General features: G+C 44.4%; 1 protein-coding gene across 3 annotated transcripts in view; it reads left to right on the top strand.

Moving 5' to 3' along the window:
- The window catches only part of arhgef28a (Rho guanine nucleotide exchange factor (GEF) 28a), a 385,900-nt gene that overhangs the window by 145,710 nt on the left and 226,065 nt on the right, over nt 1-14,125 (top strand). For all 3 annotated transcript variants that reach the window (XM_073048304.1, XM_073048303.1, XM_073048302.1), the window contains exon 8: nt 8,540-8,613. In XM_073048304.1, coding sequence (XP_072904405.1) covers nt 8,540-8,613 — 74 coding nt within the window. The remainder of the gene's footprint in view (nt 1-8,539; nt 8,614-14,125) is intronic.

Here is a 14,125-nt window from a genome sequence, read left to right as displayed (position 1 = left end):
GTAAAAGATTTGGGTGGGGGATGAATATCAGTGAAGGGATTAATGCCTTTAATTCCTGATGCATCATTCAGTGGAACCAATTTTGGCTTTGGCTACATTTTCCTGGTTGTATTTTGAGTTTGGATTCATTTTCCTCATTACTCCTCTGTAGACTCAAACTCTGTTTGCCTTGCCCATTTGGGACTGAGAAGTCTGAAGGATTCCGAGCTTCTCTCTTCAATGTTAAATGCCTGACCACTTGCACTGAAATATTGCCACCAATTTCTAGATTTTCCCATGAAAAATCTCTGTATGTACCCTGCCAAGCTTCCTCAGAATCTGGTGTTTAAAAACAGCTGCCCTATTTCTCTAAACTCCAAAGAGCAAAGATAAATCCTGCTCAACCTTTTCTCATAAGGTACTCTCTTCATCCCTGATGCACCATCAATAACACAGATGCCTTGTGCCTTGTGCAGGAAGGCACAGAGTCGACTGTACTTCCTTAGAAGGTTGGCGTCATTCAATGTCTGTAGTGAGATGCTGAAGATGTTCTATAGGTCAGTTGTGGAGAGCGCCCTCTTCTTTGTGGTGGCGTGTTGGGGAGGAAGCATTAAGAAGAGGGACGCCTCACGTCTTAATAAGCTGGTAAGGAAGGCGGGCTCTGTCGTGGGCAAAGTACTGGAGAGTTTAACATCGGTAGCTGAGCGAAGGGCGCTGAGTAGGCTATGGTCAATTATGGAAAACTCTGAACATCCTCTACATAGCACCATCCAGAGACAGAGAAGCAGTTTCAGCAACAGGTTACTATCGATGCAATGCTCCTCAGACAGGATGAAGAGGTCAATACTCCCCAATGCCATTAGGCTTTACAATTCAACCGCCAGGACTTAAGAACTTTTTAAAAGCTATTATTAATGCTTTTTGAGATAGTGATTTAGATGCATATCATATTTTTTACTGAGTTAAGTATTGTATGTAATTAGTTTTGCTACAACAAGTGTATGGGACATTGGAAAAAAAAGTTGAATTTCCCCATGGGGATGAATAAAGTATCTATCTATCTAACTCTTGGAGACGTGCGGCTTTTATATATAGGCTTTTATTGGCTTTTATTGGCTGGAAGAAAGAACAAGCAGCAAGTGACCACCACACTACATCCTGGAGACTGAGGCCGGGGCTGTGTCTCCAATCGCCTTTATACCGGGGTCCGTGGGAGGAGCCACAGGAGCAGTCAGCGAGGGGGGGGAGGCATGTCCAGACAGGTGTATGTAGTTCACCACATTCACCCCCCACTTTGTTTTAAAAGTGAGTCCCTAGGGGGCGAAGTTTCTTATAAGTATATTTACAGGTTAAGTCTATCAGGTGGTCGAATCTGTCGCTGCGATCTACGTAGCACCGGCTGTGATTACACCGGAGACGGTGGTTGTGCTGGTTCCGGCCTGACTGGAGGTGTCAGCCCACTTGGCGTCAATGATCCCTCATGCGTGTGTGAGGCGCCAGGTATGGGAGTGTCGTGAGGAGTCTGTGTAGGGCTTGGTGTGCACGGTGTCACCTCGGGTACAAGGTTCATAGTTACCGTGGAGTGTTCGGGGTAGTGGTCTGCTGCTCCTGCGGGCGCTAGGTCGTGGACGGAGACCGTGTCCTCCCGCCCATCAGGTAAAACCACGTAGGCATACTGGGGGTTCGCATGTAGTAGGTGAACCCTCTCGACCAGCGGGGAGTATTTATTGCTCCGTGCATGTTTCTGGAGCAGCACTGGTCCTGGGGATGTCAGCCAAGCTGGTAGGGTGGTCCCAGTGGCAGACTTCCTGGGAAAAGAGAATAGGCGTTCGTGAGGGGTGGCATTAGTGGACGTACATTAACAGGGAGCGGATAGAGTGGAGTGCCTCGGGGAGGACCTCCTGCCATCGAGAGACTGGCAATCCCTTTGACCTAAGGGCTAAGAGTGTGGCCTTCCACACTGTGGCATTCTCCTTCTCCACCTGTCCATTTCCCCGGGGATTATAGCTCGTGGTCCTACTAGTAGCAATGCCCTTAGCCAGCAGGTACTGGCGCAGCTCGTCACTCATAAAGGAGGACCCTCTATCACTGTGGATATAGCAGGGATATCCGAACAGAGTGAAGAGCTGGCGCAGGGCTTTTATGACGGATGTGGCAGTGGTGTCGGGGCAGGGGATGGCAAAGGGAAACCGCGAGTACTTGTCGATAATGTTGAGAAAGTAGACATTGCGGTCGGTGGAGGGAAGGGGTCCCTTAAAGTCAACACTCAGTCGCTCAAAGGGGCGGGTGGCCTTGATAAGTTGCGCCTTTTCAGGACGGTAGAAGTGCAGTTTGCACTCAGCGCAGACTTGGCAGTCCCTGGTCATCGTCCTGATGTCCTCAAGGGAGTAAGGCAGGTTCCGGGCTTTCACAAAATGGTAAAATCGGGTGACCCCCGTGTGGTGAACTAGATATACCTGTCTGACTGCTCCTGTGGCTCCTCCCAAGACCCTGCTGACTACCCCTGTGGCTCCTCCCACAGACCCCTGTATAAAGGCGACTGTGGCCTGCTGCTCTCCCTCATTTTCCCCAGGATGTAGTGTTGTTCTTCAGTCAATAAAAGCCGATATCTCACTACCTAAGTCTCGGCGTGAGTTATTGATGGTGCATCACCCCGGGTGGCAAAGATCTGCATGGAGGGCGTCTAGCTGGTCGAGCTGTGCGCTGGCACACGCTCCCCGGGATAGGGCATCAGGGGGCTCATTGAGCCTTCCAGGCCGGTACAGGATATCATAGTTGTAGGTGGAGAGTTCTATTCTCCACCGCAAAATTTTATTATTTTTGATTTTGCCCCGCTGTTGGTTGCTGAACATGAACGCAACTGAGCGCTGGTCGGTCAGCAAGGTGAACCTTTTGCCGGCGAGATAGTGCCTCCAGTGCCTAATAGCTTCCACTACGGCCTGGGCTTCTTTCTCCACCGCGGAGTACCGAATTTCAGGGCCTTGAAGGGTACGAGAAAAGAATGCTACTGGCCTGCCTGCCTGATTGAGGGTAGCAGCCAGCGCGAAATCGGAGGCGTCACTCTCTACTTGGAAGAGAATGGTCTCGTCCACCACATGCATCGTTGCTTTGGCAATGTCTCCTTTAATGCGGCTGAAGGCAGCTCGGGCCTCGGCAGAGAGGGGAAATGTGGTAGACTTGACCAGGGGGCGGGCCTTGTCTGTGTAATGGGGGACCCATTGGGCGTAATAGGAAAAGAAGCCCAGGCAGCGTCTGAGGGCTCTGAGGGTGGTGGGAAGAGGGAGTTCTAACAGGGGGCGCATATGGTCGGGATCAGGGCCAATGACCCCGTTCTCCACGACATACCCAAGGATAGCGAGTCGGGTGGTTCCGAACACACACTTGTCCCTGTTATAAGTTAGGTTCAGGGCTTTGGCCACTTGGAAAAATCGTTGGACGTTGGCGTTGTGATCCGGCCAGTCGTGACCACAGATGGTGATATTATCCAGATAGGGAAATGTGGCCTTCAGTTGGCACTAGTCCACCATCTGGTCCATTTCCCTCTGGAAAACCGAGACACCATTTGTGACACTGAAGGGGACGCGCAGGCAGTGATAGAGCCTGCCGCCCGCCTCGAAGGCGGTGTAGGGACAGTCCTCTGGGCGGATGGGGAGCTGGTGATAAGCGGATTTCAGATCTGTGGTCGAGTACACCTTGTACTGAGCTACCTAGTTGACCATATCCGCGATGCGGGGTAGGGGATACGCGTCAAGCTGCGTGAACCTATTGATGGTCTGGCTATAGTCCACGACCATCCTATTTTTCTGTCCGGTCCAAACAACAACCACCTGGGCCCTCCAAGGACTTGTGCTTGGCTCAATGATCCCCTCCCTGAGCAGCCGCTGCACCTCCGACTTAATGAAGGCCCTGTCCCCCGCACTGTACCTCCTGATTTTAGTTGCCACAGGTTTACAGTTGGGGGTCAGGTTGGCGAACTGCGGTGGGGGAGGGATCTTGAAGGTGGAGAGGCTGCAAGTGGTGTCAGTAGCGCAGCTGTTGGCATGGTGTTGGGTGGGATGTGTGGGTCGGTGTGTGTGTGTGGTCAGTAGCGGGGTATATGACGAATCCACAAAACTGAGGATTCCTGATAGTGAGTGGTGGGAGGGGCCCGTCATATGCCATAGTCACACTTTCGAGGTGGCTCTGGAAGTTCAGCCCCAATAGCACAGGCGCGCACAGTTGAGGAATGACCAGTAGCGCAAAGTCCCGATATTCTGTGCCCTGCACCACCAATGTCGTTACACAACCCACCCGGATGTCTGTGGAATGCGACCCAGAAGCCATGGTGACCCTCTGGCTTACCGGCCGTGTCACGAGTCCGCAACGTTGCACCGTGTCTGGGTTAATAAAACTCTAGTGCTGCCCGTGTCAAACTAGCAGCTAGTCCTGTGCCCCTCCACCAGGATGTCCATCATTGACCTTGCAAGCTGGTGTGGGACGCTTTGGTCGAGGGTTATGGAGGCCAGAGTTGAACCGCCGTCTTGGTGCCCGGTAAGCACGCGTGGGTCGGGGGCGGGTTGAGGTGGCGCCGACAAAGATGGCCGCCCCCATGTCTCGCACGAGGCGGGCAGGCAAGATGGCGGCCCCCCATGCCTCGCATGAGGCGGGCAGGCAAGATGGCGGCAGGCAAGATGGCAGCCCCCATGCCTCGCATAAGGCGGGCAGGCAAGATGGCGGCAACCAAGATGGCGGCCCCCATGCCTCACACGCAGCGCTGCCCGACCCCGCTCGTGGTTCAGACTTACAGACCTTGGCAAAATGGCCCTTCTTTCCGCAGCTGGAGCCGGTAGCTTCTCGGGCCAGGCAGCGTTTTTGGGGGTGCTTTTCGAGTCCGCAGAAGTAACTCTGCGCGGACTTGCGACTGGCAGCAGCTGTGGTTGGTTTCGGGGAGTTCGTGGACTCGTGACTGGCAGCGGCGGTGGTGAATTCGCTCGCGGGTGGCGGGGTCTGCAGTGTCCACAGAACCGGCGGGGGATCGCGCAGCTGGACAGTGTCAGCGTTGTGCAGAGCAGCCTCCAGCGTGTCGGCCGTCTCGATCACCGAGCATAAGGTAAGATCGGCATTTTCCAGCAGCCACTGGCGCACGTACACTGACCTGATCCCCGTAACGAAGGCGTCTCGTACTAGCAGCTCTGCATGTTGTTCCGCCGTCAGTCCCCTGCAGTCGCAGGCCCGCACGAGTGTCTGTAGGGCTCGGAGAAACTCAGCGCTCGACTCGCCAGTTCGCTGCCGCCGCGTCGCTAAGCGATGTCTTGCGTAGACAGTGTTCACCGGCCGCAGGTCTTTTGAGGGCGTCCAGTGCCCCTTGGTAGGTCAGCAGGTCTCTGATAAGGGAGAATACTTTCGGACTTACTCTGGATAGGAGGATTATGTACATTGGGGCAGGCTCAGTCACTGGAATCGCTTCTAAGTATGATTGGAAGCATGCAAGCCAGAGTTCAAAGGCACGAGCTGCTTCTGGAGCTTGGGGGTCCAAGTCTAATTTTTCCGGACGTAAAATACTCTCCATGTTTTAAAACTTCCAGCCAATAAAATTGATGCACCATCAATAACTCTCGGAGACGTGAGGCGAGATATAGGCTTTTATTGGCTGGAAGAAAGAACAAGCAGCAAATGACCACCACACTACATCCTGGAGACTGAGGCCGGGGCTGTGTCTCCAATCACCTTTATACCAGGGTTCGTGGGAGGAGCCACGGTCTGTGGGAGGAGCCACAGGAGCAGTCAGCGGAGGGGGCGTGTCCAGACAGGTATATGTAGTTTACCACAATCCCAGTAATCAATGTTGTCAACATTCCCTGAATCCCTTCTATTTCTGCTACATCATTCCTAAAGTTGCTTCAGTTAAAGAATCTAAAACTGTGCATAGTACTCAAGATCTAGTCTCAGCAGAAAACGCTTAGGTTTGGCAGTGCTTCCCTACTCTTGTTCTTCATCACCAGTGTCATAAATCCTATTTGACTTCATTGTTTGATGCACTTCCAAGGTAACTTACTGTATTTCACCTACACTGGGATTCCTTTGTGTGGATGCATTCTGTAGTCCTTCTCTGATTAAACTTACTTAACTCTGTAACAAGATTGGACTTACACTTATAAGTACCATTTCACAAAACAATTTGCCTTATTTCACTATTTTTCTTATCTAAGTAGACAAACCCTATGTGCTATTCATTAGCTGAGGTATATTGTGCAAATGTTTCATAGTCAAGTTGTGATTAGTCAAGTATGTTATTTGACGTCTTTGGTTGTCAACAAATATAAAATACAGAACCTTGTGTGCGTAAAAGGCCGGGAATAAATTTTACAGAACTGTCCTAAGCACACAGAAGATATAATTAACTTCTGCGTTAGGGTTGTTCAGCACAAAATATTTAACCTTGCAAGAGGAATTCTAAACCCCACTAGATAATATTATTTCAGATATCTTGTGCAGAAGCTTATTGAATGATTTTATGGTAGGCAAGGGAAGCATTAAATTAATCTTGGAGTAAATTAGAAGGTTATCACTGCATCATGCTGAAGCTAAAGGGCTGTATTGTTCTATGTTCTAATAGCTCTGAAAGCAGAACCCTCTGCTGGCAGGTTGGAGTTCCTAAACTATACATTTCATTACTAAAAAAACTCTGAAACAAGATTGGACTTGCAACTATAAACATCAATTGTATAAAATAGCAATGTTATCTGTACTGCGCTGTCAAGTACTTCACTCTGGTTAGAGAACTGAATTTATAAAGTGTCAAGTTTGTCAGAGTACATTTAAGACAAACAAACCTCTCTGATTAGCCAAGGACCTTGTGTGAAGCCAGAATTCTGCTTTAAGTATTGATATTACCCTGATATAGGATTGCATCTCCTGTAATTGTTTTGAAAAAGAGTATTTCTTGTATATGTAAAATTATGAATTTCAATTCATTAAATATACAAAACTGAATGAAACTATTCCCAGGGATGAGGCCATTTCTAACATAACTATGACGATGATCATATTCAAAAATATGCAATCATATTTTAATATGTGCAAAATGAAGGTTTAAAAATAAAAGTCAAGAACTGAAATCACTTCTATAATTTTAAACATACATTTTCTGGGGGAATGAACAGTACATTTGTAAAATTAGATTTTCAGGCCCAGTCACATTGTTCAGCAGAAATTATAACTGAGCGTGCTGTTAAAAACTCAGTTAGCTCTAGCTAAACTAGGCTTGCCTGGGAATTTTGCCGTGAAAATAGTTTATATAAACTTGAACTCTGTTTCAAATCACTGATTTTTTTTATTGGTTACAAAACACCAGGTACAGACTTTTGTTGTGAATGCACATGAAAACATACCAGAAGTTGCAGGTTGTTTCAGCAGTGATGCGGAACACTCCCCTTTCCTTGTGGTTTCTCAGCCACTTTATTATACTGTCCTTTGGTCTGGAATTGCCGTAAATTGCCCTGATCCAATGTGTGTGATTCATAAAAAAAATGGTATATGCAGTATTCATGGGCTGTAACCCTTGGATATCAAGAACATATTTAAACATCATTAAAACAGTGGACGGGGAATCTGAAATAAAATACTGGAAACACTCAGCTGTCAGATTGCATTAAAGTTTCAGAGATCCTGCATCAGAACCGGAAAGAGAGAAAACCAATTAGTTCTTAGTAGCAGAAAATGTGAGGGAGGTTTGCATAGAATAAAAGCAATGTTTCTGAGAGTGTGGGATCAAATGAGTTAGAACCAGATTTTTTTTGGTGTTTGTTAGATAATTTACACGCTTTCTATTTTTGCATATCTGAATGCAATCATTTTGAAATAAAAGCGTAAAATTGCTGGAAATACTCATCTGATTAGGCAGCATCTGTAGAGAGTTAATTTTCAGGTTGGTGACCATGTAATTAATTTTTAAAAACAGTTGAAGTATTTCCATTTTACAAATGAAATAAAAGCAGCAGAGAGAGTGCAGGAAAGATTTACAATGTCAACACCTGTAGATTCCAGCAGAGGTCTCTGCCTGTTGTTTAAGTGTGGAACTAAAAGGGTGAATCCATGGGAAAAGACAACAGACTGGTAGAGCGACTGAGAAGTACCCCGATAGAGGTCTTTAAAATCAGAATTCAGTATGTTTCTATTTGTGGGGAGTCCAAATACGGAATTCGGGGATATGCATGGGCAAAATTAAGAATGTAAAATTAAGTGGAGGATTTGAATGTCTTTGGAAGTATTTGGAAGGATTGGGGAAGATGAAATAAGAATATATGTGACATATTCTATGCTCATTGGTTATATAAACAGTGTAAAAATTGAATCCTAATTACTTTCAGGCAGAAGTTAAATGAAGTGTGTTAATGTGTGAATATAGGTTTCTTACTTAAACAGAGTGTAGCAAGGTTTTGACTTGCAATGTGTTTTAGTTTATTGGCTAATGTAGCAAAAAGTTTAGACAGCCAGAAAAGATAAAATTTTACTTCTCGGAGATACAACCAAGCATTTACCTGCTAAAGTAGTTAAAATTCTCTTTTACTTTTTCAAACAGGATCTTGTTTTGAAATGTTTACCTGTGAAGGTGGTCAGTCTTCAGGAAACTTAGACAAGAAGGCCTGCATTGAGGTAATGGATTCATTGATTCTCCATTCAAGTAGATACACTCACTTCTTTGAGCTTTCATTATCAAATAAACTACATGGAATCCTAATGATTTTATTCTTAAGTATTTTTGATTTAAAAATTGCATTTTAATATTGCATTTGATGTTCAATGGTAGGTACAGCTGAAATCAGAAGTTTACACACACAGGTTGAAGTCATTAAAACTCATTGTTTAACCACTCCACAGATTTCATATTAGCAAACTATAGTTTTGGCAAGACATTGAGGACATCTATTTTGTGCATGACACGAGTAATTTTTCCAACAATTGTTTACAGACAGATTATTTCACTTTTAATTGACTATATCACAATTCCAGTGGGTCAGAAGTTTACAAACAAAATCAAAAGAAATCAGCCAAGAACTCAGATAAAAAATTGTGGACCTCCACAAGTCTGGTTCATCCTTGGGAGCAATTTCCAAATGCCTGAAGGTACCACGTTCATCTGTACAAACAGTAGTACGCAAGTATAAACACCATGGGACCACGCAGCCGTCATACCACTTAGGAAGGAGATGCATTCTGTCTCCTAGAGATGAATGTACTTTGGCGCAAAAAGTGCAAATCAATCCCAGAACAGCAGCAAAGGACCTTGTGAAGATGCTGGAGGAAACAGGTAGACAAGTATCTATATCCACAGTAAAACGAGTCCAATATCGACATAATCTGAAAAGCTGCTCAGCAACGAAGAAGCCACTGCTCCAAAACCGCCATAAAAAAGCCAGACTACAGTTTGCAAATGCACATGGGGACAAAGATCTTACTTTTTGGAGAAATGTCCTCTGGTCTGATGAAACAAAAATTGAACTGTTTGGCCATAATGACCATCGTTATGTTTGGAGGAAAAATGGTGAGGCTTGCAAGCTGAAGAACATCCCAACCATGAAGCATGGGGGTGGCAGCATCATGTTGTGGGGGTGCTTTGCTGCAGGAGGGATTGGTGCACTTCACAAAATTGATGGCATCATGAGGAAGGGAAATTATGTGGATATATTGAAGCAACATCTCAAGACATCAGCAAGGAAGTTAAATCTGGGTCACACATGGGTCTTCCAAATGGACAATGACCCCAAGCATACCTCCAAAGTTGTGGCAAAATTGCTTAAGGACAACAAAGTCAAGGTATTACAGTGGCCATCACAAAGCCCTGACCTCAGTCTGCTAGAAAATTTGTGGGCAGAACTGAAAAAGTGTGTGCGAGCAAGGATGCCTACAAACCTGACTCAGTTACACCAGTTCTGTCTGGAGGAATGGAACAAAATTCCGGCAACTTATTGTGAGAAGCTTGTGGAAGGCTATCCAAAATGTTTGACCCAAGTTAAACAATTTAAAGGCAATGCTACCAAATACTAACAGAGTGTATTTAAACTTCTAACCCACTGGGAATGTGATGAAAGAAATAAAAGCTGAAATAAATCATTCTCTCTACTATTATTCTGACATTTTACATTCTTAAAATAAAGTAGTGATCCTAAGACAGGGAATGTTTTCTAGGATTAAATGTAAGGAATTGTGAAAAACTGAGTTTAAATGTATTTGGCCAAGGTGTACGTAAATTTTTGACTTCAACTGTAGGTGCTTTATCCGAGATGTGTCAAAAATTGAGTTGTATGCATTTTGATAGTTTTTTTTTCCCAAGGGGAACATAATATGCCTGCAACCTCATGCGAGTTTGCCTTGTTCACGTCTTCTGTCTTAGCTTCTCTGTGCCTAATGCTAAAGTAGTTAATGCGTCGAGAGGTCTGGATTTTCCATTGATATCCAACATTGTGCAAAGCTAACTGAGGACAGTTCCATTAGTTTCTTGGGCCATCACTTGATCTGTTCTCCTCTCTGCTCCTCTACAGAGGCAGGCTTTCTCAGTGCCTGAATATGTGACCATTGCCAATCCAAGCCTCCACCAATCTTGTCACCTGATTTAACTTTCCGTTTCTAAAGCACTGGTCCCATCTTGACGACCAGTTGTAGTCTCCAGCTGCTAACACAGTCTCATGGTAGCCAAGCCTCTACCCGACAACCAAACCTACCCAAATGACAGTCTTCTCTCCACCTGACAGCTAACCTGTCTTGATTACTACTAGCCTCCAACTATCGATCCTAATAACTAATGAGCCTAAACCTGGATGACAATGTTTGCCTGAGCATTGCAATACTACCCCTTAACTACCAATCCTACTCCATTACAACTAACCTACACTTGGATAATGCATCTACTTGTGTCAACCTACAATCTTTGATACCCATGCTTCACCCCAGCTCCAGAAGCCATCTGATTTCCTATACTGATAGAGGGTGTGAAGAAAGGGCCTTGTGCCTGGCTGAGCTATCTAGCAGTAATAGTTAGTCATTTACTGGTGTGGTTCAGAGCCTTCTTGATCTTGGCAGTGTTCAGGGCTTCCTTCATCATGCCAGTCGCTTCCTTCCAGTTTTCACTGCTGTCAGTCATGCAGCTCCTGGTTGGAGACTGAGGAATACCATCACACACAGATATAGGGTTCTTCGTTGTTGGTTCCATAACAAGTTTATTTTGACCAGTCAAGATTGTTAGTGCTGAGCTGAACCTCCAGACCTGGAGGACTGATGGACCACTCTTCATCTGGCCTCTACCCTTTGACCTGTTTGGCATAGTTGACCCTACTAAAAGTCAAAGCATAAAGCCCTGACTCCAGCCAACATAGCTCTCCAGGTCATTGAGGTACGCAAGCCTCCAAATCCTATGGCAAGCTTGTGGTCCTCTTGGAGGATCTCTCAGCAAGCACGCAGCAATGAATAAAATATTCATTGGTCAATTGCAAACTGTCAGAATAACTTTGGCACTGCTAACTAATTATATTTATGTGGAGTTAACATCTTGGATGTTGAACTAAATTATAGCAAGATCTAATGCATCTAACAGCTAAGCAAACACGAGGGAATCTGCAGATGCTGGAAATTCAAACAACACACACAAAATGCTGGTGGAACACAGCAGACCAGGCAACATCTATAAGGAGAAGCACTGTTGACGTTTCGGGCTGAGACCCTTCATCAGAACCACTAAGCATGTCATTAGTGATGTGCCTAAATGTAGCTTATGTCTAAAACAAAGGTTTATTTACTAACTTATGTTAAGATGTTAAATAAATTTATGAACAGTGTGGTATAATTTTTAACATCAAATTTATTGATTTACTTATTATTTGTAATGAGCAAACTGAGGTATGACAATCCATTTAGAAAAGTACATTAAGATCGGCCATAGACATAGGATCAGAATTAGGCCATTCAGCCCATCGAGTCTGCTCCACCATTCTATCATATCTGATCCTGGATCCCACTCAACCCACACACCTGCCTTCTCGCCATAACCTTTGATACCCTGACCAATCAGGAAACAATCAACTTCTGCCTTAAATATACGCGTGGACTTGGCCTCTACCGCAGTCTGTGGCAGAGCATTCCACAGACTTACTATTCTATGGCTTAAAAATTTCCTCCTCTCTCTGTTCTAAAGGGTCGCCCCTCAATTTTGAGGGTGTGCTGTCTAGTTCTGGATACCCCAACATAACAAACATCTTCTCCACATCCACCCTATCTAGTCCTTTCAACATTCGGTAGGTTTCAGTGAGATCTCCCTGCATTCTTTTAAATTCCAGTGAGTACAGGTCTAAAGCTGCCAAATGCTCCTCATATGTTAACCCCTGCATTCTCAGAATCATCCTTGTGAACCTCCTCTGGACTCTCTCCAATGACAGCACATCCTTTCCGAGATACGGGGCCCAAAACTGTTGACAATATACTAAGTGCAGCCTGGCTAGTGTCTTATAAAGGCTCACTTTTTTGCCCATTCTTCCAATTTTTCTAAGTCCTGCTGTAATCGCATTGCTCCTTCAGCACTACCCACCCCTCCACCTATCTTTGTATCATCCGCAAACTTTGCCACAAAGCCATCAGTTCCATTATCTAAATCACTGACAATGTGAACAGCAGTGGTCCCAAAACTGACCCCTGAGGAACACCACTAGTTACTGGCAACTCTGGCTCTATGTTATACGTTATTGTGAATTTACAAAAGCATGAGCCCCTCACTATAACACTACACCTATAATTTGTATGTCTCATTAGCTACATGAAATTAATCACTGGAATGAACTTTAGAGTGTTACATTAAAATTAAGCCCAAAGAATGGTGGTGTTGGATTATCAGAAATGGTATCTTAATGTCATCTGAACTCACAGCATTGTGCAAAGTGCTGAAGTGACCAAATTTTGATATTTTAAAATGCACATTTTAATAAAGTAAGTAATTGTCCAATTTGACATATACTTGGAGATCAATATGATAAGGTATAATGGAAGCAAACTTTGAAGGACCTAAATTCAGGAATAGATATGCTGCCAGCAATTTCTTAAGTATTGTATTATTCAAATCTGGATTTAATTTTCTCTTGGATAAGGCATTGTGTTGTCAGCTGTAATTTATAGAGTAAGCAAATGAAATAAAAGAAAAAGGCCCATTGTGAAACATGAACTACGTATGTTAATCTGTGGTAAAAAGATTTTGCTTTAAACTCCAATAGACGAAATACTAATAAAGGTCATTTGATCTATGAATAAAATATTTTTCCTTTGTTGCGCATATTCTGTGGATGGCAAAAGCATCGGTCACAGTTCCTGACATGCAGCTTCACTGCACGTTTATATAAAATTCATTTTTTTCAACTTTACTTTGAAGAAGTTTTATTTATGGCCACACATTTGGATCCAAGTTTTCACTCTTTGGCAAGATATCAAAAAAGTTTTCTTTTTGGCCACACTTGGACGATTCTGGGAAATCAGTAGTTGGCTGATTGTACTTCTTTGTAATTGTTGTTTTTATTTTGTAAAGAATAAAATAGGCTTGAAATCATCAGGGTAATAATTTTGATTGAAATGTAATCATAATATTATGATGCTACTTCCAGATGAGTAAGTTACAACGTTTTTTAAATTTGATATTGTGCTACCAGAGGATGTGAAACAACTTCATGTTTACTTTGTAGTGAAACTAACTTACATCCAGTGATTTCTAAAGAAAATGGGTTTTCAGTTTTAGATATTAACTCTGCCACCTTTTGAAAGCTCGCTAATTTCTCTGCATCTTCAGATATCTGAGTAATCCATGAACAATACCCCACTATTTATTTTGCAATATTTATTCTGTAATTAATGTCTGTGCACTGTACTGCTGCACTGGGGTTTTGTTGTTGTAGCTGCCATTTTCTAGGTGGAAGATCTGTTAGTTTTTGTGCAAGGGTGGTGGATGGGTTTTGATGCACTGGCTGCTGTTTTCGTGTGGGCGATCTGTTGGTTTTTGTGCGAGTGAGGAATTGGGGGGGGGTGAGGATTGATGTTCAAGTTGCTGTCTTCCGTGTGGGTGATCTGTTAGCTTTTTGTGAGAGATATGGGTTGGAGGGGTTTGGGGTTAGCGAGTTTTTGTTTCTTTTTCTTTTTC

Source organism: Hemitrygon akajei, chromosome 6 (assembly GCF_048418815.1).
Source record: "Hemitrygon akajei chromosome 6, sHemAka1.3, whole genome shotgun sequence".
NCBI lineage: Eukaryota > Metazoa > Chordata > Chondrichthyes > Myliobatiformes > Dasyatidae > Hemitrygon > Hemitrygon akajei.
Note: the sequence above shows the minus strand (reverse complement) of the source record. Positions and strands in the feature narration are given on the sequence as shown.